This window comes from Elgaria multicarinata, chromosome 7 (assembly GCF_023053635.1).
Source record: "Elgaria multicarinata webbii isolate HBS135686 ecotype San Diego chromosome 7, rElgMul1.1.pri, whole genome shotgun sequence".
NCBI lineage: Eukaryota > Metazoa > Chordata > Lepidosauria > Squamata > Anguidae > Elgaria > Elgaria multicarinata.
The window spans coordinates 75,899,603-75,921,989 of record NC_086177.1 but is presented as its reverse complement, the minus strand read 5'-3'; the positions used below and the strand labels follow the sequence as shown (position 1 = coordinate 75,921,989).

Sequence of the window (22,387 nt, the reverse complement as noted above, 5' to 3'; positions counted from 1 at the left end):
TGGATGACTTATGCTTATAGTGAGAATAGAATTGTTTTTAGTGCTCTGAATCCACTGAAATTAGCCAAGAGCTTTCTAAGAGCAGATCACAGCTAAAGTTGCAATCCTATAGGCAATTACCTGGGATTAAGTTGCAATTAATTAAATGGGGCTTACTTCTCTGTACAAATAGGATTGCATTGTAAGTATTTGTGTTGAGGTTTTCTGGGTTGTTAGGGTATTTTTTTGGTTGCCTCTGAAATTATCTACATTTTCACACTATGCTGATAAAATAGATTCCCCTGGTGGTACTTCTAGAGAGTGCATTATACATTTATGCTTGTAACAAATATTAATAGCAGTGTTCTTGCATTGTATTTTGTTTGAATAGTCATAATATTGTTAGACATTATAGAATCTATATAATCATATTTCATGGCTTCTTTTCAAAATTACAAGGCATGTAATTGTATCAGTTTAAGTACATCAGCAGGGTTTGTGAAAGGGGCAAATTTAGATGTTTATATATTGGAGATGAAAGCAAGTATACTTCCGTATATCTGTTAAAACAACTAAGCATGAATTTTTGACACACACAACTTACATCTGGTCAGATCTTTGAACATCTGTGTTTCATTTTAGATTTGACTGCAGGTGGGATCTGCACATTAGTGAAGCAAATGTTTTCAGTGTCTTTGTTCATTCATGATGGATTATTCTCTGTAACACTTGCTAAATAACTAACATCCAAAATGGCTATAAGTTATGGGTTGCAGAAAGTCCTCACTGCAGAATTTCAGAAAGTATCAAACTGAACAATGGCACTGTCTGACGAAGAACTGTCACAAACCAATTGTTACATCTCTCGCAACCAACTGACCTAGTGTTTTCCAAAGAGGATAGTATAGATTGCTATTTAAGACAAGCTTGCATTTATACTGCCCATACTATCACACAAAACCTTTACAATGTAATAATTAAAAATCAAGATATATCAGCAGAAGTTTTAGTCCATTCATAAGTTAAATTAAGAAATGCCATTTCTGTTATGCATTTCCTATTTTTCACATGTGACCATGCAGTAGAGAATCTCAATTTCCACCAACATGGAGCTTAAGATCAAATATCACTGACAAAAGTTGAACAAATATCACTAGACAAAGGGAGAAGATAAAATGAAATCTGCTTATGCTGCCTGTGAATTAGTCCTCTTAAATGCTTTCTTGTTTATGGCCTAAGTTAGGAAATTAATTTTATCATGAAACTTTTAATAGGTACATTAATAGGTAATTTTTATTGATTCCCCTAGTTATGTGGGCAGTAAAATGTATTACTTGCCCATGTATAAACCTTGAATATTGTACTGATTTTATACTTTTCTTTCATAGTGTACTACCTAGTGCGTACTAAAATGAAGCAAAATGCTGGGAGGAAAGTATTGAGCTCTGGGTCTTTTATCTCACTTACCATTCAACTGGGTGGCAGCCTAAAACAAATGCAGATGAATGCATGATAACCTACAGCAGGCTGTGTAATAATGGGATGCAGCCTCTATCCCAGCTGCCCTAGGCTTAGTAACACCTCGAGCTGATGGAAGGCTAGGGATAGTTCTTCCCTTTCTGGCTATGTTGTGCCTATAATTGAGATGGTCCTTCTAGTGAAGGTAAGGTACACTCCCTCTAACTGTAGCAATGATCCCAAGAACCAGTGACCCAGTTTCTGGATCTCACATGCTCAACAGACATTGGGGTGGGGTACAACAAAAAGGAGAAAAGCAGCCCTCTCATTTCTTCGCCCTCAGTTCTTCAGATTTCAGAAACTGGTTCTTTGAAAGCCTGGGGATGGTGTGTGCATGTGCTGGTGGGAGATAGGGGTTGTAATCTAGTGTATGGTACAATATGTTCTAGATCTTCCTGTGCATAAATATTTACCTGTACTGGGGAAGGAATTGCCCCCTCCTTAGAAAGAGAGATTGTTCCATTCATCTGTTAGTGTAAGGTGGTGTGGCTGTGCATTCATCCATTGTGCTCATTGTTCTGATGTGTATGCACTTCAGAGGTTTAGCATGGCCAGGAGTAAGAATTTCTATACTGTCTTTTTAATATATGTGTTGCATATTTGTTTTCTTGCATACAGTTGGGCTTGTGTTCCCAGTAGCTCCTAAGTTGGCATACTCTGGTGATGTGAGAACTAGCACAATTCCATTGAGGTGCACCATCATGATCAGCGTGATGTGGCCTTCTGGTAATACAAATTACAGTTGCTATGCAACTGACCCAACAAAGGGAGATGAATATATAACTTTCATAAGAAAGATAAGAGGTGTAACAGCTTTGCTGTGGAGGAGGTGGATAAAATGACTCGGTTAGTTGCATTAGCTGTCCAAATATCCATTTATTTATAAAAAGTAGATTACATAACTTGATAAAATACTTTTTAGTTGATACACACTAAGCTTTCAGCTGCTAGGAAGCTGATTCCACACTAAAAACAAGCCAGTATTGCTGCTACATGGTATACATCTGTACAATTGATCTCACCTGACTTAAAATCGTTATCCCTCCATGTTTTCCTCTCACACAGTGGGGCCAGATGTTTTTACCCCTCCCATCCTTGCTTGTGTTTTTTTTAAATATATAATTCAAAGTCCCTGCCCAAGTGTAGTAATCTATATTGCTTACACGTTTTAGCATGGCTGGTGCTAGATAAATGTTAAATAACTAATCCATATGTAAGGTGAATTATGCTGCTGAACATTAGGATACTAGTATTTGTTCACCTGAGTTTGCTTGAAGTTTAAAATACTGTGACAAAATTTTTCTGCTACTGATGGTCTAGTACAACCTGATAAATAAGCCCACAAAAATTAGTAGCCTGTGGAATTTCTACTAGCCTGCTGTGGGCTGGCAGAAAGCTTAATTTCTATGCTAACCATGGAGGAGCTTTCTTTGTTTTTATACTGGGTGCAGGTGAGGAGCATCCTCCCTCCACCAGGATGCTCACTTGCATCTTGGTCACCTATGGGTATCAAGCTAGCGCTTCAATATAAGATTGGTCGATAGCCTGCATCAGTCATGGGAGACTGCAATATGCATTTGTAAATAAGCAGTGTCCTTCTGCTCAATCCCTTTAGCTCATGATATATTTCCAGTGTGGCCTTTGAAACTGAACTATTTGCTTAAGAGTGCTGAAAAAAGGCAAAGTTGACGAGACTGTGAGCTTTTCTTTTAACTAGATTTACCCTTTGTAAAATCATTAATGTTTTGAGTTGGGAGAAGGGATGGTTCTGTCTGGACAATGGAAGTACAAAGTCAAAATGACCTTTCAACAACCATGCCATTTGTCCAAGAGGCTTTAAAGTACATCAGAAAATTAGGACTTCAGGTAAACTGGATTGCTATAATTTAATGTGATTCTTCGCTCTTCATCTAATGTGTAGTAAAGGAGAACTAAAGCCACAATCAACTAATCTTTAATTGTGGAAGATCCTTTCAGTTTAAGTAGGTGGTGCTGTTTACTATATGCAGGAATCTTTTTTTTTTAAAAAAAAAAAACTTATCTCACATAGGTCTGTTCTGGAGACCATAAAAGTCTACTTGTTTTGAAAAAATAAAGATGATTGCTTTTTCCTCCCCACCGCCAACATATGTTCTGATTACAATCTTTGACTAATCAGTGTAGCGTGTATTGATCACATGTTCAGTATGTAAGTGCCTGCAGCACTAGGGCTTCCCAGATGGTTCCCCAGCTAGGTATTTTCTGTCCCTGTCAAACTTCCCAGATCCGATCAGGCTTGTGTTGGGTGGTATGGCTGCATGTCACTATGTAACTGGATTCTTCTTGTTTACTTGTAAACAAGAAATATCTAAAATATATATGCTCTTGTATAAATGATGCATAAGGTTGAGATTATGCTGAAACCTTCAAGTTTAAAAATATTGGACATCCTTCAAATTAAAAATTTGGCAAAACTTTTCAAAGCATTGATTTGATCATGTGCACTTTTATTTCTTAAATTTGACTTCCTCCCAAATAAATGGGCATAAGATTTCAGCCTTACAGCATAATCCTAATGTCTACTCAAATACAAGGGGACTTACTCCCAGGTAAGTGAGTATAGGATTTCATCCTAAAGCTAGGAATGAGCCGTATTGAATACTGACTAATTTACAATATTCAAGGATGAGGCTGTAAGGGTAGCCTGGAAATAGCTATGCTACTTACAAAAACCTGCATTTTAGTGTGGTGTGACTACAACAGTTGCCCTTAGTAAAGTTTGTTTAAATGGAACTTTCAAGTAATGCATTTCTGAGTGTAGGTTGTAGAGCCCTTTGAAGACAGGGATTTGTATCCCCCATAGGATTTCTGTTTGCCACCTTGGGTTGAGTACTTTGAATGCAGCTGGCCATTGATTCAAATACAATTGAACCAACTGAACTCTCAATAGTTTTAGATTTACACAATAGGACTCTTAAGAGCGGCTTGTTTTCTTTCTGACTTGAGACAGTTCCAGAATGACCTAGTACTAAAAATGGGGAGAATGGAGGGGAAAGGTGTGAACAACAAGACACAAGTGCAAAGGCACTTTTGAACAGATTTAACCATGAATCCATTGTCAAACATACACTGACTTTATAAAATGCAGTTTTGACAGCCTAAATTATTGTTTTTCTTTCAAAGTCACGTATATATTTTAGAAACAAAAGCACTGTGGATCCAATTCCTTTCAACACTTTTCAACTGCATATTTTAATGTAAGAAACCTTACAGGTGGAAATTTCCCCATCTCTTCCCCCCCCCCCCATCTGAATTCCCTGAAAGCCTCTCTGGAGGAGGGGTGTTAAACAATATAGGCTGCAGTGGAGGGGGTAGTCCAGGAGGAAGAGTAATTGCCCCAAATCAGCCTTGGTTCCTAAGAGCACAATCAAATGGCAATGCCCATAAGCCTCCGAACTTGGAGACTTAGGGCATCCTATGTGTAGCGGGAGGAACAGCAGAGGCAATCTTTGCCTCTGCGCTCCTCCTGCTCTGCACTTTGGCCAGATGGGCATTTTCACCCATCTAGCTGGGGGCATGTTGGATTGGGAGGGAAACCTGGGGATATGTCAAATTCTGACTTCCTCAGCCCCTCCCATTTAGCTGCTCTCTGAGGTTGCCTTTGTAACCTTAAAGAGACAGCTAGTGTAATTCCCTCCATGCCAGCTGGGAGGGAGAGGGGAGTGCAAATTCTTGGATCTGCATTCAGAGCACTGACTCCAATCTTGGCTGCAGAAATTTGAATTATCCTATGCCCCCCACCCCACCCCAGACTCTGTCTAGGGACCATACGTTTGCTGTTTAAAACAAATTAATGTTGAACACAATCCTATGCATGTTTAGGCCAAAACGAACATCCTACAACTTTCAGCATTCCCCAGCCAGAATGGCTGACTGGAGAATGCTGGGAGCTATAGGACTTTTTTCCTGTCTCAACATACATAGGATCACACAATTAAGGACATGAATAGACAATTTTCCCCATCTTCCCAGCAGCAGCACCCCTGTGCCCATTGTTCAGGAGGTTCCCAACCCTCCTGAGAAGCTTTGGGAGGCACACATTGACAGCAAGGGGGAGGAAAGGACGTGAAACTTCCTTCAGTTTACTTCTGTTGAGATCCAAGCCACTGAAATCAGTAGAACATTTGATTAAACATACAGATAGTTTGTTTTCTATTTCTAAAGCATATTCAACGACAGTATTGCTAGCAATTTAAAAAATATATCATTGAACCTAATGGCTGTTTTCTTTTTCAGTATGGAATGCCAGTTGTATGTACAGCCTGATCTGATGCATTTTTACCCAGACCTCATTGAGTTTCAATGGAGCTAACTGCCATGTATGTTTAGGACTGCTGCCATGCAGCTCCATGTTGTGCTTGTTTACTCAGCACAGCAGTCCACTGAACTACATGAGGCTTATCCCTAAGTAAGCATTTATAGAGAAGCGTGCCCCATTAAGCAGAATATGGTTGACTTTTTGAGTAAACATGCTTAGGATCAGATTGAATGGCAGAAAGCCTAAGCACTTTTGGTTGGAAGGAAGCCCCACTGATCTAATCACAAAACTACAGAAAGATGACTGATTTGGCTTAGCAAATAATTGTTTTTAATAAACACAGATTGAAGCTGAAGAATAGTTTGAGAACTAGAGAAAGAGATTCCTCAGCACTGATACTGGATCCTTGTATAAAACCTGAGGAAGATCCCTTCCGGGGGGGGGGGGCAGACTTCAGCCATCGGGATCTACTTTGGCTAGTGGTCCACCAACCAAAGCCAGGTATAAAATAGTGTCTCAGGCAAATAGACACTAAGAGTAGAGGAACATATGCTCAGCCAAGGAATGTGTGATGGGTACCAGAATCAATCTTTCACACACAAATGTACTCCTGGTTTTCTGCCAAGCATACTTTTTCAGCAACCTAGATTACGAGAGAGAGAGAGAGAGAGAGAGAGAGAGAGAGAGAGAGAGAGAGAGAGAGAGAAGCTTTTTAGTTGCTATTGTTACAACAATTGGGAATCAGAAACCCTTGCTGATCCACTGCAATTGCTCAGAGATCTCCATAGATCCTGATCTATCTTTTGCCCACCCCGGCTTTATATACAGGAATATTTAGTAACAAGGTTTCTTAAAGCAGGTAAGTGTTGGATACATTCTGGGTACATATTAGTGTACAAGCTAAGAAATTATATCTGGTTTGGTTGTAGTAATATAAAATCAAACATTATAGAACAGCTTGAAAAGGAATATGAGATTCAGGGTGCAGTTCTATATACTTTTAAACAGAAATAAATCTTACAACCCCCAGTATCCTCCAGCCAGCATGACTGAATGGGGGATGTTGGCTGTAGAATGCAGGGAGTTGTAGGATTTATTTCTGTCTAAACACGCATAGGATTGTGTTGTCATTCCTGATTTCAAAAACAAAAATTGAGATGCCATGCTTGGAAAAAGTTGGTACAAAATGTAAGAACTTTTTAACACACTATGACAGCCTAAAGGCTGCAATTCTGTGCTCACTTCCTTGGTAGCTACCTATGGAATACAGTGAGACTTAGCTAAATTAAATATACTTAAGCAAGTTCAAAAGTTACAAAGGCACAGTGGTTGTCAAATCCAAATTCCTTATTTAAAAGTGAATTACCTCTGTGTGAATAGAATGCTGGGCTAGATGGACCCTTGGTCTGATCCAGCATGGCTCTTGTTATGTCATTGTTATATCATTGAGAGGGCTAGTTCACCACACATGAGAATGTTTTGAATGACAATGAATATTTGGGGCAATTCATAAAGGAATGCCTCTTGCTGCTATGGATGTGATTTGGTGTGGACATTGGATAATGTGGGAGAGAATAAGTAATGACTTGTCAGTTCATTATTTACACATTAGCTCCCATTGTAAATACACTTGTACATATGCACAATGCAGTCCTAAGCATATTTTTTGAACTCAGTAAATCTGTGTTCCTTAAAAGTTCATTGAGACTTACTTACAAAAAGTGCTTACATTTGAGCTATGCAACCTGACCCTGTGCATATTTTGTCAAAGTTAACTCCACCCCATTCAGTGGGACATACTTCTCTGTGTATGCTTACTTAGGAATAAGCCTCATGTTGTTCAGTGGACTTGAATAAACAAACATAAGATATGGCTTCATGGCAGCAGTCCTAAGTATGCATGGATGTTAGCTCAATTGAGCACTAGTGTAGGTCGGGATGTGGTCCTCTAGATGTTGGGAGTGCAACTCCCATCAACACTTACCATTGGCTATGCTGGCTAGGGCTGATGGGAATTGCACTCCCAACAAAATCTAGAGCCTCACATTTTATAAAGAAACACTTAAGTCTGGTTTTGTGCAGCACTGCAAAAATTTGATGCTTGAATATGGTGGGACTTACTTCTGAGTAAACAAGAAAAGCCCTGCTGAGTTAGACAAATGCTCCATGTTCTTCAGCATCTTATTTCCCACAATGATTAAAGGCTACCAGGAAGCTACCAGCCATTAAGCAAATCAGGATGTCATTTCTTGTACAATATGTATGCACCAGTTCCTGCCATCCTCACGTTCATCTCTGGTTGGGATGCATCCAAAGCTCCCCCCCCCCCCAAGGGTCGTCTTCAATGTACAATGTATATACAATGTACATACATTTAAAAAAAAAGAAAAGAAAATATAGGTAAAATATATTTTCCCTTAAGTGTCTGGGTCACCAGTGCTGTCACTGATAAAAGGCCAAGATTCCAGCTGTCAACCGCAATGTGTTAGTTTTTCCTCTCAGTTTACTACCTTCGCTTTAAAGATCATGCAGTTTTCCTCTGACCGTAAAAGTGCACCCAGTAAAGGAACTCAAGGCCTACACGAGATGGCTAGTGTCTGCGTGTGTTTAATTGTAAGCCGCCTTGAACGTCAATTTGATGTGACTGAGGGGTTTTAAAAGAGGGAAAAACAATTGCAAGCAGATAGCAACGGTTTGAGTATGGTCTCAGGAAACCAACCACGGCGCCCGTAAGGACAGAGCAGCTCGACTTTTGAAATAATAATAATAAAAAAAAGCGGAGCGGAGGAGTCTCAGCATCGCCAAAGCCCCGCTCGGCACCGTCCCCGTACCTGGAGGTGAGCCTACCGCGGCCAGCGCTCTCCGGCGCATGCGCGCGCTCTCCTCGGGACGGCCGGAGCCGCCACGTGACCACGGTGGGGCGTGGGGAGCCGAGCGAGAGCAGAGGGAAGGGTGCCGGCGCTGCCGCCGCCGCCGCCGCGCTGCGTCTCTCCCGGTCCCGGCCGGCGGCGCAGAAAGGGGACGGGGGTGGGGAGGCGGATCCATCATGGCGTCCATGCAGGTGAGTAGCCTGCGGTGGGGCTGGGGCGGTGCGTCCTTTAGTCCCCCAGGTGGCTCCCTTTCGAGCGGGGCTGGGCGAGAAGAGGAAGAAGGCGACGACGGCGGCGAAGGGGAAGAAGGGCAGCGCTGCTGGCGGCGGCGGCGGCGGCTCTCGGGGCAGCGGAGGAGGGGTTGGTGACGGTTGGAGCTGAGGCGCTTCCTCTCTGCGCTGGTTCCTGTGGATGCGGCTTAGAGGGGGCGGCAGCGCCAGCGACAGCTGCCGCTATTGCGTCTCCTGAGCCGGCGGGTGGGGAGAGGGAGCGGGGGGCGCTGTGAGAGGAACTTCGCCCTGAAGAGGAGGCGGCGTCGGAGGAGGAGGAAGAGGCTGCTGAGAGACGAGGACTGAGGGGCTGGGAGAGGCCAGGCGGAAACCGTCGCTCTGCCGGCTGGCCGGAGAAGGGACGGCAGATGAGGCAGCAGAGCTGCTACTTTCCCTGGGGCGAGTGAGCGTGAGAGCGCGGGGCGAGGCGAGGCGAGGCCGCGTCAGGTTAGGGTCGCCCCAGGAAGAGGAGCAGGTGCGCGGCGGCGGCGGCCCCGGCTCCGCCTTAGGTGTGGCTCTGGGCTTGGGCACGGCTTGGCTGGCGGTGGTTGTGGGAAGAGACGCTACGCGGCCTGCTTGCCGTGACAGGTCTCTTCGCACCTCAGTGGCTCCGTGTGTGTGGATTTGTCCTCATAATTCGTTTTCTCTGGAACTTTTCTCTCTTCCCGTAGTCCTTTTCCATATAGGGTTGCTGAGAGGGGTGTGGATGTGAGAGGATTTATAGACAACGGGGGTCACTCAGCGTGGGGAAATGTGGAAAGTCATATCAGTGTCCTTCTCCCATTCTTTCAAGCATGCGTCATTGTATGTTTGGTTTTATTAGGAGTGGCAGTCGCTGTGCAGTCGCCACTTCAGCCAGTCTTTCTCTGGCAGACACTTTGGGTTTTTACTTATGGTTTTTGGTCCCCTGGACCGTATGTGTGTAGACCTCAGGCTTGTAGAATCTACTCCTTCTTCTTACTTCACTAGAATCTCAGAGCCCATCAACTGAGAGAAGTTCAAAATAGTGGCTGGTGGGGACAGAGCTAGGCTCAATATGACAGCTGTACCTAACTCACTGTGCCACACACTGGTATGTGATGACCTACATATGCACATACAAATCTACATGTGAATGACTGCAGATCAGGAATTCGAACAGCCTAACATTTCCCCCCCCCCCCCCCCCATGGTGGTGGGAAGCCTTTAGTTTTACTGTTGATAGTCAAAACTTTTATTGGTCATCCAGCAAGCTGCTGCAAATCAGTGATCTACCAGTAGATCCTGGCCTACATTCTGACCACTCCTGCCCTAGACTTCATATTGAGAATGAGATTTGAAAGTGGTGAAGACTCCAGTTCATATCTCACCTCAACCAGTTACTCCTCCAGTTTGTCTCCTACCATTCTCTCTACATTATAGTATTGTTTTAAAGGGTACTGAAATAATGTACATGCAGCACTTTAGGAAAGATGCTAGATAAATTAATAAATAAAATATGAATTGTATGAACAAATAAACATTTTTCTTCCGCTTTTTCTAGAATATTTTTAAAAGATTTATGGCATGGAGATAAAGTAAAATGTGACCACTTCAAATGACAAGTGCATCATCCTATAAAATAGTTATTGGCTATGAAAACTCATGCTACAATACACAATTGGTTTTTAAGGTACCACAGGAGTTCTTGTAGATTTTAAACTTAAAATTAATGTTAAAATGTTAGAAGTAACTTGAAACAAGTTAACTATACTGTCAAATAGCATACTTATTATGAAAAACTGCCAAACAAACATCTGGAGTCTGCCTTCGGTTTATATAAATCTGATTTGAACATGACCATCACAATGGGTTAATTATCCCTTGGGACACTGGTGCTTTCCAGCTGTCATTATGAATAAGCAAGCCCCAACCGAGAGTTCCTATGGCTTGTCATGTTGTCTAAACCCAGGCAGCAGGGGCTATTTGAGGGTTAAACAATCCTTGCATAACCCTAAAACAGATAATGTTTAATCCTCAAATACCCTCTGCCATCCAGGTTTGGGCCACATAACAGGCCAGTGCAAACCCTAATCAGGCTTATATATTCATAATAGTAACCAGCATGCACTAAAGCTCCCACAATGAGTTTTCATGTTGTGTTAACTGGCCCAGAGTGAAAAGACAACATGCAAGTGTTTATATAAATATGTAAATATAAATTTTAACTCTTTATAGCTGGGGTGCATAAATTTCTGGGCCTGATAACCGATCATTCTTTCCTCATTGCTAGCACCAGTGGGGAAAGCGTAATCAGTATGAGGATTACTGTGGGATGACATGGAGAAACTTCTCTTCAACCCCTACGCCAGTGATACTGATATAGATTATTCTTTCCTTCTGCAGCTACCAGCAAAGAAAGAGCTATCTGTAGCAAGATTGCTGGGAGAAAGAATTCAGTAGTTGGTCAGAGGGTCAAACCACTATTGTGGGGGGGCTTGTTGCAGCATGGTATGTGCACCCCTTATTTAGAGCAAGGCTGAATAGAACACTAATATAATATAACATTTTTTGAACAGATTGACAGACAGAAGTCTAAGGAACTTGTTCATCTCCAATTTGAATCTCCAGTCTGGTTTTATTTAATGTGCTGACATTTTAGAAAACTGACTTACAGAATTGCACTGAAGCAGTGAGAGAATATTGTTTTTAAAATGCACAAGCTATGACAGTGATTCATGCTACACAGAAAGACAAACAAATGCTTTTTGGGGGTTCTTTTTTCTTTGTTATACAGCTAACTTTTATTTAGTTTTTTTATTTAGTTAATTAGTTTTCACACTATGCAAATGGCTCCATCCTATACACACTTGCCTAGGAGTAAGTCCCATTGAACTCATTGGGGCAAACTACTTAATATATATAAAGAACTCAAATATGAAATTGCGGACCTCCTCACAAAAATATGCAACAAGTCCCTAAGCTCAGCCTCTGTACCAGAGGACTGTAACAATGTAACACCAATTTTCAAAAAGGGATCCAGGGGAGATCCAGGAAATTACAGGCCAGTTAGCTTGACATCTGTTCCAGGTAAATTGGTTGAAAGCATTATTAAAGACAAAATTAGTAAGCATATAGAAGGACAGGTCCTGCTGAAGAAGAATTAACATGGCTTCTGCAAAGGCAAGTCCTGTCTCACTAATCTACTAGAATTATTTTAGAGTGTCAACAAACATGTAGACGGGGGATCTGGTGGACATTGTTTACTTGGACTTCCAAAAGGCTTTTGATAAAATCCACCACCAAAGACTCCTGAATAAACTTAGTAGTCATGGAATAAAAGGAGAGGTCCTCTTACAGATCAGTAACTGGTTAAAGAACAGAAAGCAGAGAGAAGGAATAAATGGTCAATTCTCCCAATGGAGGGAAGTAAATAGCAGGGTCCCACATGGATCGGTATAAGGGCCAGTTCTTTTCAACTTGTTCATAAATGATCGGAATTAGGAGTGAGCAGTGAAGTGGCCAACACCAAATTATTTAAAGTTGTTAAAAAACAAAGGGTTTGTGAAGAGCTCCAAAGGGATATCTGGGAGAGTGGGCATCCAACTGGCAGATGCAGTTCAATTTAAGCAAGTGCAAGGTAATGCACATTGGGGCAAAAAAAAAGAAAAAAAAAGACTTCAAGTATAACCTAATGGGATCTGAGCTGGTGGTGACCGAACAAGAAGGAGATCTTGGGATTGTGGTGGACAGCTCGGTGAAAATATCCGCCAGTGAGCTGCCACTGTAAAGAAGGCAAACTCCATGTTAGGCATTATAAGAAAAGGAATTGAGAATAAAACGGCCAGTATCATACTGCCCTTATACAAATCTATGGTGTGACCACACTTAGAATACTATGTACAGTTCTGGTCACCACACCTAAAAAAGGATATTATAGAGCTGGAAAAAGTGCAGAAAAGGGCAACTAAAATGATTAAGGGGCTGGAGCATCTCCCCTATGAGGGAAGGTTACATCAACTAGGATTGTTTAGCTTGGAAAAGAGGAGGCTAAAGGGAGACATGATAGAGGTGTACAAAATTATGCATGGTGTGGAGAATGTGGATAGGGAGACATTTTTCTCCCTCTCTCAAAATACTAGAACCCGGGGTCATTCCATGAAGCTGATTGGTGGGGGATCCAGGACAAATAAAAAGAAGTACTTCTTCACACAGCGCATAGTTAAATTATGGAACTCACTACAACAGGATGTAGTGATGGCCACCAATTTGGATGGCTTTAAAAGGGGGTTGGATAAATTCCTGGAGGCGAAGACTATCAATGGCTACTAGCGCTGATGGTTGTGTGATCTCCAGTATTCGAGGCAGTAAGCCTGTGTGCACCAGTTCCTGTGGAACATGGGTGGGAGAGTGCTATTGCACCATGTCCTGCTTGTTCATCCCTGGCCAATGGTTGGTTGGCCACTGTGTGAACAGAGTGCTGGACTGGATGGACCCTTGGTCTGATCCAGCATGGCACGTCTTATGTTCTTATGTGTGAAGAATTGCACTTTCAGATTGGATGTAAGGTTCTCAGTTCTGCGATGACAAAAGTACTACTAAAAAAAAACTTTTAATCAAGCTAGAAATTTGTTGCACTTGTTCTATTTTCTTCATCTATTTCTTGATAAATTTTTGACATTGGTGGAACCCATTGTATTTCTTGTTTCTTATTGTAGAATCCGTTCTGCCCAGGGTATTTATTAAACTGCCATATATTACGCTAAGATTCAATTTTTTTCCCTTGGCAGTTTGATCAGAGAAACAAGGTAATGGATTAAGCATTGTTTATTTCTAGCATATGTATCTGTATAGCATTATGGAACACTCTTGACTACTTGGAATAGAGATTCCATTCACTTAGTGCAGAATTCATTGAATGAAATATTCTAACAATTGCATTTTTGTAATTTAGATATTTAATAGCAATAAACTCCCCAAGAAAGAAACATTAGTTAAAGTTGTATACCTAACAGTGTTCTACATTTTTTATAAAGAGACTTGGGTCAGATTTACACCAAGCAGGACATAGCAGTATGAAAGCAGTATATAATCCTCCTCCTCCCTCCCAATCCCCTTTCCTTTTGTGTCATGTCTTTTAGATTGTAAGCCTGTGGGCAGGGACTGTCAAGAAATACTTTTGTAAGCCGCCGTGAGAGCCTATTTTGGCTGAATGGCGGCATAAAAATCCTTAAATAAATAAATAAATAAATAAGAGGCAGGAGCCACACTACTGCTTTATAACATTATTGAAGTGCACTGATAACTGTTGGGGCCCCTAACACATACCATATACCAATAAATAAATAAATAAATAAATAACAGGGATACTCCTTTGGAAATTGTTACATTTTCTATGGCACTGTAACAGTTTAACTACCTAGAAGAGGGTGAAACATTTTTTTAAAAAATCTTGTATTGCATGCATGAATTGCATGATGCAAGTTTAATGCTTAAAGATTAAAATAGCAGTTTAAATAACAGTCCTAGTATGTGTTTCATAATCCATTTTACTACTTCGAGCAATAGGAGATACCTTCTAAGGAGGATGTGGATTAATTTGGGGGCAGTTGATGAGTTTTTGAGCATTGATACACATAGCCACTCAGCCATGAAGCTTGCTAAATGGCTTAGGATAAATAATCTCTTGGCCTTAACTGTGTCATAAAAAAGCACCTGATGTATATCCTTTTATCAAACACACCTGCAGGGAAATGACTTAAAATAATGGTGACACATCTTAGCAGGATGAAATGCTAACCAAATACTAATGTTGGATAATATGCTAGCCCATTCCTAAGTGCTTTTGTGTGTCTGCTGTCAGTGCTGTTTAGGATTGGGATACATGCCAAAGTCTAATCCATTCTGGAGAGAAAATACTAATAATTGTTATACTTACTTGGGTTTGTGAAATCAAATAGGTTTAGACCCTGTTCAGATACTATGGGAAATGGAATGGGAATGAGCTTTCTTGAGCATCTTTTACACTCATGAAAAGGAAATTGGAAGGTTTTGCTTCCAAGTTTAAAAAACCCCCAGTTTCCTGTGACTTTTAGTACCAGCTTGTTTATATAATAATTAGTGAGAACAAGTAGGATCTGTATTTTCAGATCATGGCTTGTTTTGAAACCATAATTTCATAAACCACATTTCCCTGAGGCCTTAGCTAGACCTACCTTTTAGCTCGCAACAGAGGAGGGAAGATCCCGCAATGTGTTTATCGCGAGATCCCTCCTATGTCTACACGTGACACGTGACGACCTCAGCAGGAGAGGTGTCGCATCCGCTATTTTTTTATTTTTTAAAGCGGAAGGAGCGCACGAACGCTCGTGCGCTAAAGGTAAGTGGTTTTTTTAAAAAATAATTTAAATTCCCACTCCCCACACCCAACACCTGATGGACGCAGTGCTCCTGAGGAGTACTGTGCCCCATGCACGGTCAACCTGCGGCAACAGGCCACACGTTCCGTGGTCTCAGGCTCAGCCCAAGACCGCGGAAAAACTGGTGCCAAAGTGGAGGGCGAGATCCCGGGGCAAGGGAGGGATGATTCCTCCCTGATCCCGGGATCCCCTGTGCATCATGTGGATGCACAGGAATGATCCCAGGGTTCGCCCCGGGATAAACCCCCGTCTAGCTAAGACCTGAGTTTGGCAATCACAAGGAACTGTACTTTGTTTAAAATTGGAAGTGATTGCTTATGATCTCCTGGACCATGAAAGAGGATGAATCACAGTAAATGGTTTTACCACAGCACTCTCCAGTCTCAATGCTTTGGTAGAACGAAGTTGAATTAATGTATGACAGCTCTTTGCTAATTCTTTCTCACAAGAGCATTAAAAGAAGTTTGGTGGAAACTGCAGGACATGGGAAGCTGTAGCATTTGGTGTTTGCTTGAGAAATGTGAGATGTTCAAGTCTTTCTCTTTCTGTATGCTCCACTTCCATCATCACAGCTGTCCTGTTACACTTTCTGTGACTTTGATGCCAATTGAGCAGAAAACAAAAAAGAAAGGAAAAGAAGAAGTCTTAGCTGTTTTTCATTCATCATACCTTCTGAATGAAACACCTATCCTTCTGAATTTTTGCAGGTTTCTTGCCTATAAACATCCCTATGGCATGCCATTTTCATATAATGCCAGTCCCCCTCCCCCTTTATCCAAACACATGCAGGAGGATAAAGGAACGTGAATTACTTACACACCCACTCTAAATTTAAGCAGTTTCCTTCCACAAAAACACTGCACCTATCCATCTGCAATTTTGCAGGCTTCTGAACTAGGGCAACCTCTGTGTGCTGTATATAATTTTCGTAACAATTCCCTACATAAACATTGGGGGATAAGCATGTCATTTCTGGAAATCCCCACAAAGCTCCCTCTATTCTTCTGAAACTCATCATTCCAGCAGTTTGCCTACATAAGTACACTGTGCTCATGTGAAGGGATCCCAAAGCACTCAACAGAGCCTGTCTCTTTCACCCCACCCCCTGCATGCACACTTGTAAACAGTATGCTGGGTAGTCCAGGAAATGGGAAGCCCAGACATCTGTCATATCCCCCATTCAATACTTGCCCTCTGCTGAAACAGGCTACTTGAATTTCTGAGGTTGAGTAACATAACCAATGAAGGGAGTGGGGGTGGGGATAGGGATCTGTGTCAGACCTTCACAGATCTCCCATTCTCTATAATTTATTTATTTATTTACAATATTTATGTACTGCTCCCCATTCAGAATTTCAGAGCAGTGGACAAATAAAATAAGAGTAAAAACAGAATAAAAACACATTGAAAGTATATTTTTAAAAGAAATGAAGTGCAAAATAAACCACGGCTGGTCATTAAGGGAAGGCTTCCTGGAACAACAACATTTTCAGGAGACGCCAGAAGGAATACGAAGTTGGCGCCTGCCTGACCTCCAGAGGCAGGGAATTCCATAAGATGGGGGCCTATTGTGCTGCCCATGTTCACATGCTGAGATAGGTCTCCAAAGGGGACAGAGTTCTATTTACCTATCCACACATGGATGCTGTATCCTTACATGGGGATGGATTGTGCCTGAATTGGTTTGCATTTGAAAGTAATGAAGATTTATTAATAAAGTATGTGGAATGTAGTAGATCTAAGTCAAGAAGATAGAGATATCCTGTGTTGTAGACTGAGGCATAATACATAACAAAATAACTTCTAGTGTACTTTTCAATTTGCCCCTGTATTTTAAAGCTGCCATAGTTTTGTGCAGTTCATTATGGCCAAATTGTTTTATAATGAAATTGACCCTGTTCAGATGACATGCTAAGCCACAATAGTTAAGCATTTTGGGCTAAATGGCTTAACATGTTGTGTGAACCATGACTTAGCATGTCATGTGAACCATTCCTAACCATGGTGGCTACATAGAACACAATTTAAACACACTCACTATTTGCTGCAAAAGGGTTAGCGGCCTGACCATGGCTTAACGTGTTGTCTGAACGTGCCCTTTGTTTTTTACAGAGACTTGTAGTAATTCATCTTGTTTATCATTTCCTTTTTTAAAAAGTTCTTTTTGCTAATTAGCCTACTGATTAGCCATCTGGGGAACTCTGGAGTTCCAGATTGGGACCCCAGGAGGGCGGGATTTGGCCTCTGGGCTTGAGTTTCTTCATCCCTTATCTAAATGATGTGAAAATATACACTGTAATAAGTTGCAGTTATGTTTTGGAATCTTTGAAAATGCATAGATATCTGTCAATTGTCAGAAAATTCACAATGTCTTTCCACAATTAAAATATTGTACCTGAAATGAGAAGAATCACTGTGTGTTAGTGATTACTATGCCAGCTCTGCTTCTTTTTCTTCTTCTTCTCGTTTCACTGTGCAGTACTCTTCATTTCCATCTAGTCATGCTGTGGTGATGGCTCAGATTTCATTGTTTTACCCCTATAATCTCCCTAGTATGAGAATGATCAAGGGCAGTGCCTATGAAGAATGCTTTCCTGCTGCTCTAGGCTTCCTGCTCTTTTAAGTGGAGCAGAAATACCAGTATTTATGAAGTTGTTTTGCATCTCTCTCTTACTCCCCTCCTCGTTTTTGGGGAGTTCTCTTGTACTTCTAGATTTCTGTATCACTGTGTATAATGTAGCTGCATTTTTCATGCTTGAACTGTTGACTTTTTTCCTTCATGTCCTATGCATGTTAACGATATTGAATCATTGAATGACCACTGAAAAACACCCTGATACTTAGGTAGTTTTTTCCCCAATTGTGTATAAGGAAAAAGAGATCACATTCACCCAATTTCCCATTATTTGTACCCAATCATAGTCTTCAACTTTTTGCTTTGGCACTGAAGATTGTAAATACCACTTTGCACAACTGACAGTGCATTCATGCAACTTATTTATTTATAGTATTTTTATCCTGCACCTCAGCCAAAAGGGCTCCCAGTCCAGCTTACAATCAGTCAGTAAAGAAGACAGTCTCCTGCCCTCAGGCTGACATTCTAAAAAAGACATGACACACACGGGAAAAGGGGTGGGGAGGGAAGAGGGGTAAACGAAAAAGAGATCAAGGAGACTGTTCAGCAGGGCTAGTGAGAAGGCCCTGCTCTCCCCTCTCATCTCCCAAAGGAGGGGAAGACCAGCAGCTCCTTCTTCCCCACAGGATCATGATGTCAATTAGCCCGGTGGGGATGGGGGTTCCAACTGGAGCAGGCTCTGATGGTTTCTCTACCTGCTCCTGTCTTCCTCACTTCTTCCCCACAGTGTCAAGATGTCCATTAGCCCTTGTGGGGGGAGGGTTCCAACTGGAGCAGGCCCTGCTGGTCTCTCTGCTTGCTCCTGTCTCCCTCGCTGCTGCTTCCCCACAGGGAAGAAAAAATTAATGTGCGGAAATCACTTCCTGGTGACGTCACATTAATAGCCTGATCCTATGCATGTTTACTCAGAAGTAAATCTCTATATGAAAGTATGTGAATCAAGCCTAGTTATTAATCTTTTTGAAGTTGTACTGTACAAGTACATAATTATTCTGTATAAATAATATTAGGGGCAGATGAAATTAATTATAAAATTGTGTTTTTAACTTAACTCATGAATACTTAGCAGTTGCTCATTAAGTTTGCTGTGTATAGTCTTAAAATTATTGGTAGAGTACTTAGTTTAATTTTGATTTTTTTTTAAAAAAAGTCTAGCACTCATTTTTGAAAATGGTCCATCTGAGACATAAATTAGAGGGGGGAAAGGAGAATCTCCAGATATTGACTAGACTCCAAAGTGATATTCAAGGCACTCCAAAGTGCTTGAGCATTATTAGCAAAGTTTCTTTTTCTTTGAGCGGCAGTCCCATATGATTCTAAAGTGGTTTCCCATATGGCAGGCATGGCTGCTACTTGGGAGTGCAAGCCTCAAGTGCAATTAGTTGTGTGGATCTAGTGCTCTAGTTCTGTGGATCCCAACAATTATGTTTTTGACTATATAAGATAATTTCATATTTTGGGAAGCTGGCTCATCACTTTGAATATTACTCTACAGCTAAACTTTAATGTTGCACCATTATCTAGAATTCATAGTATGAAGGGAAAGGAACTTGGCCTACTTGTCAGTATACCAGGAGTTGTTTCTAAAAATGGAAATGCCACTCAAGATATAAAACTAAAGAGCAGGGGCTTAGAAATAATGCAATGTCAGTTTGGATCTTTTTAAATAAAATGAATATGGTAATTTATGTTTTGTCTTGTTTGGCAACATCGGGTGTTGCTTAGCAATGACGTGTACTAAAAAGCAGGAAGTTTAAGGAATATATACTTGTTGAAATGTTTTTAAAAATTACGTTTGTTTTTTAGAAGAGGCTACAGAAAGAGCTATTGGCTTTACAGAATGATCCACCACCAGGAATGACCTTGAATGAAAAGAGTGTACAAAATTCAATTACACAGTGAGTGTCTACATTTTCATAACTTCTGTTCTAACTGAAATTGAAAATGGATATGATGATTTTTTTTCTGGATAATGTATTGCTTACAAAAAGTCAAACATACATTTTCTGATACATCCATATACATTGATTATATTTATAAGTGTGGTGTAGCAAACTGATATACAATTAGTATGCAATTTACACAGCTGCCCTTGTTTTGTTACTCCCAGAGTTTACTTCTGTACAGAAAGATTCAACTAATGTTCAGGTTTTTAAAAGGAAAAGCCACTTAGCAATTGTACTCTATTATACTAATGTAAAGCCCATGTCATCATGGGCTTTAGTAGTCCTTTTTCCTGCCTTTTTGCCTCTCAGTCCCCTCACCACATAGGGGCTCTTGAATAGGGCTCATGCATAGTGAATCCCCTCCCTCGCAAAACCCAATTGGCCAACCTTCATGCCATACTGATTGGTCGAGCTGGGCTGTCCATCATCCTGATAGTGGAGGGGCTGCCCTGCCTGTTTGGCTTGGAGAAAATTAATTGCTATTAAAGCTCGAGCTTTGAACTTTTTTGAACTTTCAAAAAAATATATGTCTACACTGCTCAAGCTTCAGTTTAAAACAAAGGTAAGCAAAATCAGTCTGGTAGATCTCTAGTAATAAGCTTTACAGTACTGTATTCTTATATAAGATATGTCTGTTTGTGTCTCTGTGTGTTTGGCTGAGTTGAATGGAGCTGTTGACACAATTCCCAGTACTGGATCACTGAATTAGAAACCTACTTGCAGTGCTTGGGTGGAGGGGCATTGATGTTGGCTTCCAAGGATTTAGGTATAAACATTGCCCACTTGGAGATATGATTAAAAAGAGCATCTCTCAGGAAAGAATGGCTCTGATAGTTTTGTTACTTTTGAGAACTTTTCAGTCTTTTCTCCAAATAACAAGTTCAGGTCATGAGATACTGGTTTATAATAACCTTGAACTTCCTTCTGGAAAACTTGAATCCTCATTGTACATTGTAAAGTATTCATAATCTTTGTCAAAGTACAGCATGTTGGTAATTGCACATTCACATATAGAATTCAAAATGGTTTAATATAAACTTTCAATTTTATTTATTTTTAAAGTTGCATGTACCCCAGAAATTCTGCTCTTGAACTGGCTGGGGTGGAGTGCAGGCAGCAAACAAAATGAGTTGAGGAAAAAGAGGGGGAAAGCACCATGAAAATGCTATAAGAAAAAGAGGCTACTAGCTCTGGTGCCAAGAAATGTCAAAATAAATTTCTTTATTTTCATCCGAAATATAAAAATATAAAAATGTTCACAAAAACTTTCAACCAAACTTGTACAACACTCAACGCTTCGGATCCGGAGATCCTTTGTCAGAAGCTGTACAATGAAATAAATTACTTTTTAAGTAATTTATAAGTAATTATAAATTTAAAACCTTCTGGATATTTCTTACAAAACCGCAGTCGCGTTCATTCTCTCTCCGTCAGCAGTCAAACTGTTCTGTGTCTTACAGTCAGGACAGATAAATAACACCTGTTACGAAGGTCTTAACACAGAACAGTTTTTCTTATAGCAAATAAAATGAGCCATAGCCTTGAGGGAAGAAAAAAAAACTTCTAGTGTGCTGTTACTGTTTTCATACTTGTCATCTCCACAAAGCTTTGTCCTCTCACCCTTCACTTACCTGCTTGCCCAACCTCCACCAACAATGATCAGAACCACATCATCACCATTCACCTCTTCTGCTAGTGTTGGTGTATTAACTTCTGTTTTTGCTGTGCTCTGGTTTGTATTATCTGCTGGTTGTAATGCATTGAAGTGGTATTTGACAGACTGCAGTTGATATTTGAGGCTTTTTCCACTTATAGGCAAATTCAATCTTAATTACTGTTTTTTAAAAATATATGTTATCCTTCAGTTTGAAAGCTCTCAGGGTGGCTCACATAGTCATATAATAAATGCTAGTAAATTAGACTGTGTTTCCATAAGCTGGTGCTTTGCTTCTTCTTCATTTGGAAAATAAATCAAAATGAAAAGGAACCCAGTATTTTAATCCCCGGCCAGTATAGTGTAATTTAAAACAGGATGATCAACTATGCATATCACTCGCTTTTATTGTTTTACATATCTAACATTTAATATCTGATATTAGGGGCCCAATTGTAATTGTGTATTAAAATGTAGCTTAAGTTCACCCTGATGTATGCGTCCCTTGTTGGATCATTGCATCCAGGATTCAGATCTCCATGTGCAGTTCCCAGAGCTGGATTCAGGGGACAAAAGGGAAAACCAGGAACAGACTTTGTAGAAAATAACTATGTTTTCTGCAGATTATTTTGGCAACTGGTTGAATTTCTAAAGAGAGGTTCTTGGACTCAGGCCTGAGTAGAGATGTAAAATTTCTGGAAATTTTGAAGCCATGGAAAAAGCCGGGTTTTTTTCCTAGGGTTTTCGGGGGGGGGGGGGGGGGAATGGAAATTTTCAGGAAAATTGAAATAATGCAATATTAGCACTTTTTACAGATTGAAAGTCACTTTGTTACTTTAGGA

The 22,387-nt window shown here is 40.7% G+C and overlaps 1 protein-coding gene across 1 annotated transcript in view; it reads left to right on the top strand.

Moving 5' to 3' along the window:
• Positions 1–8,737: 8,737 nt before the first annotated feature.
• The window catches only part of UBE2W (ubiquitin conjugating enzyme E2 W), a 29,005-nt gene continuing 15,355 nt past the window's right edge, over positions 8,738–22,387 (top strand). Inside the window, exons 1-2 of the mRNA XM_063130843.1 lie at positions 8,738–8,855; positions 19,752–19,843. Coding sequence (XP_062986913.1) covers positions 8,841–8,855; positions 19,752–19,843 — 107 coding nt within the window. The 5' untranslated portion in view covers positions 8,738–8,840. The remainder of the gene's footprint in view (positions 8,856–19,751; positions 19,844–22,387) is intronic.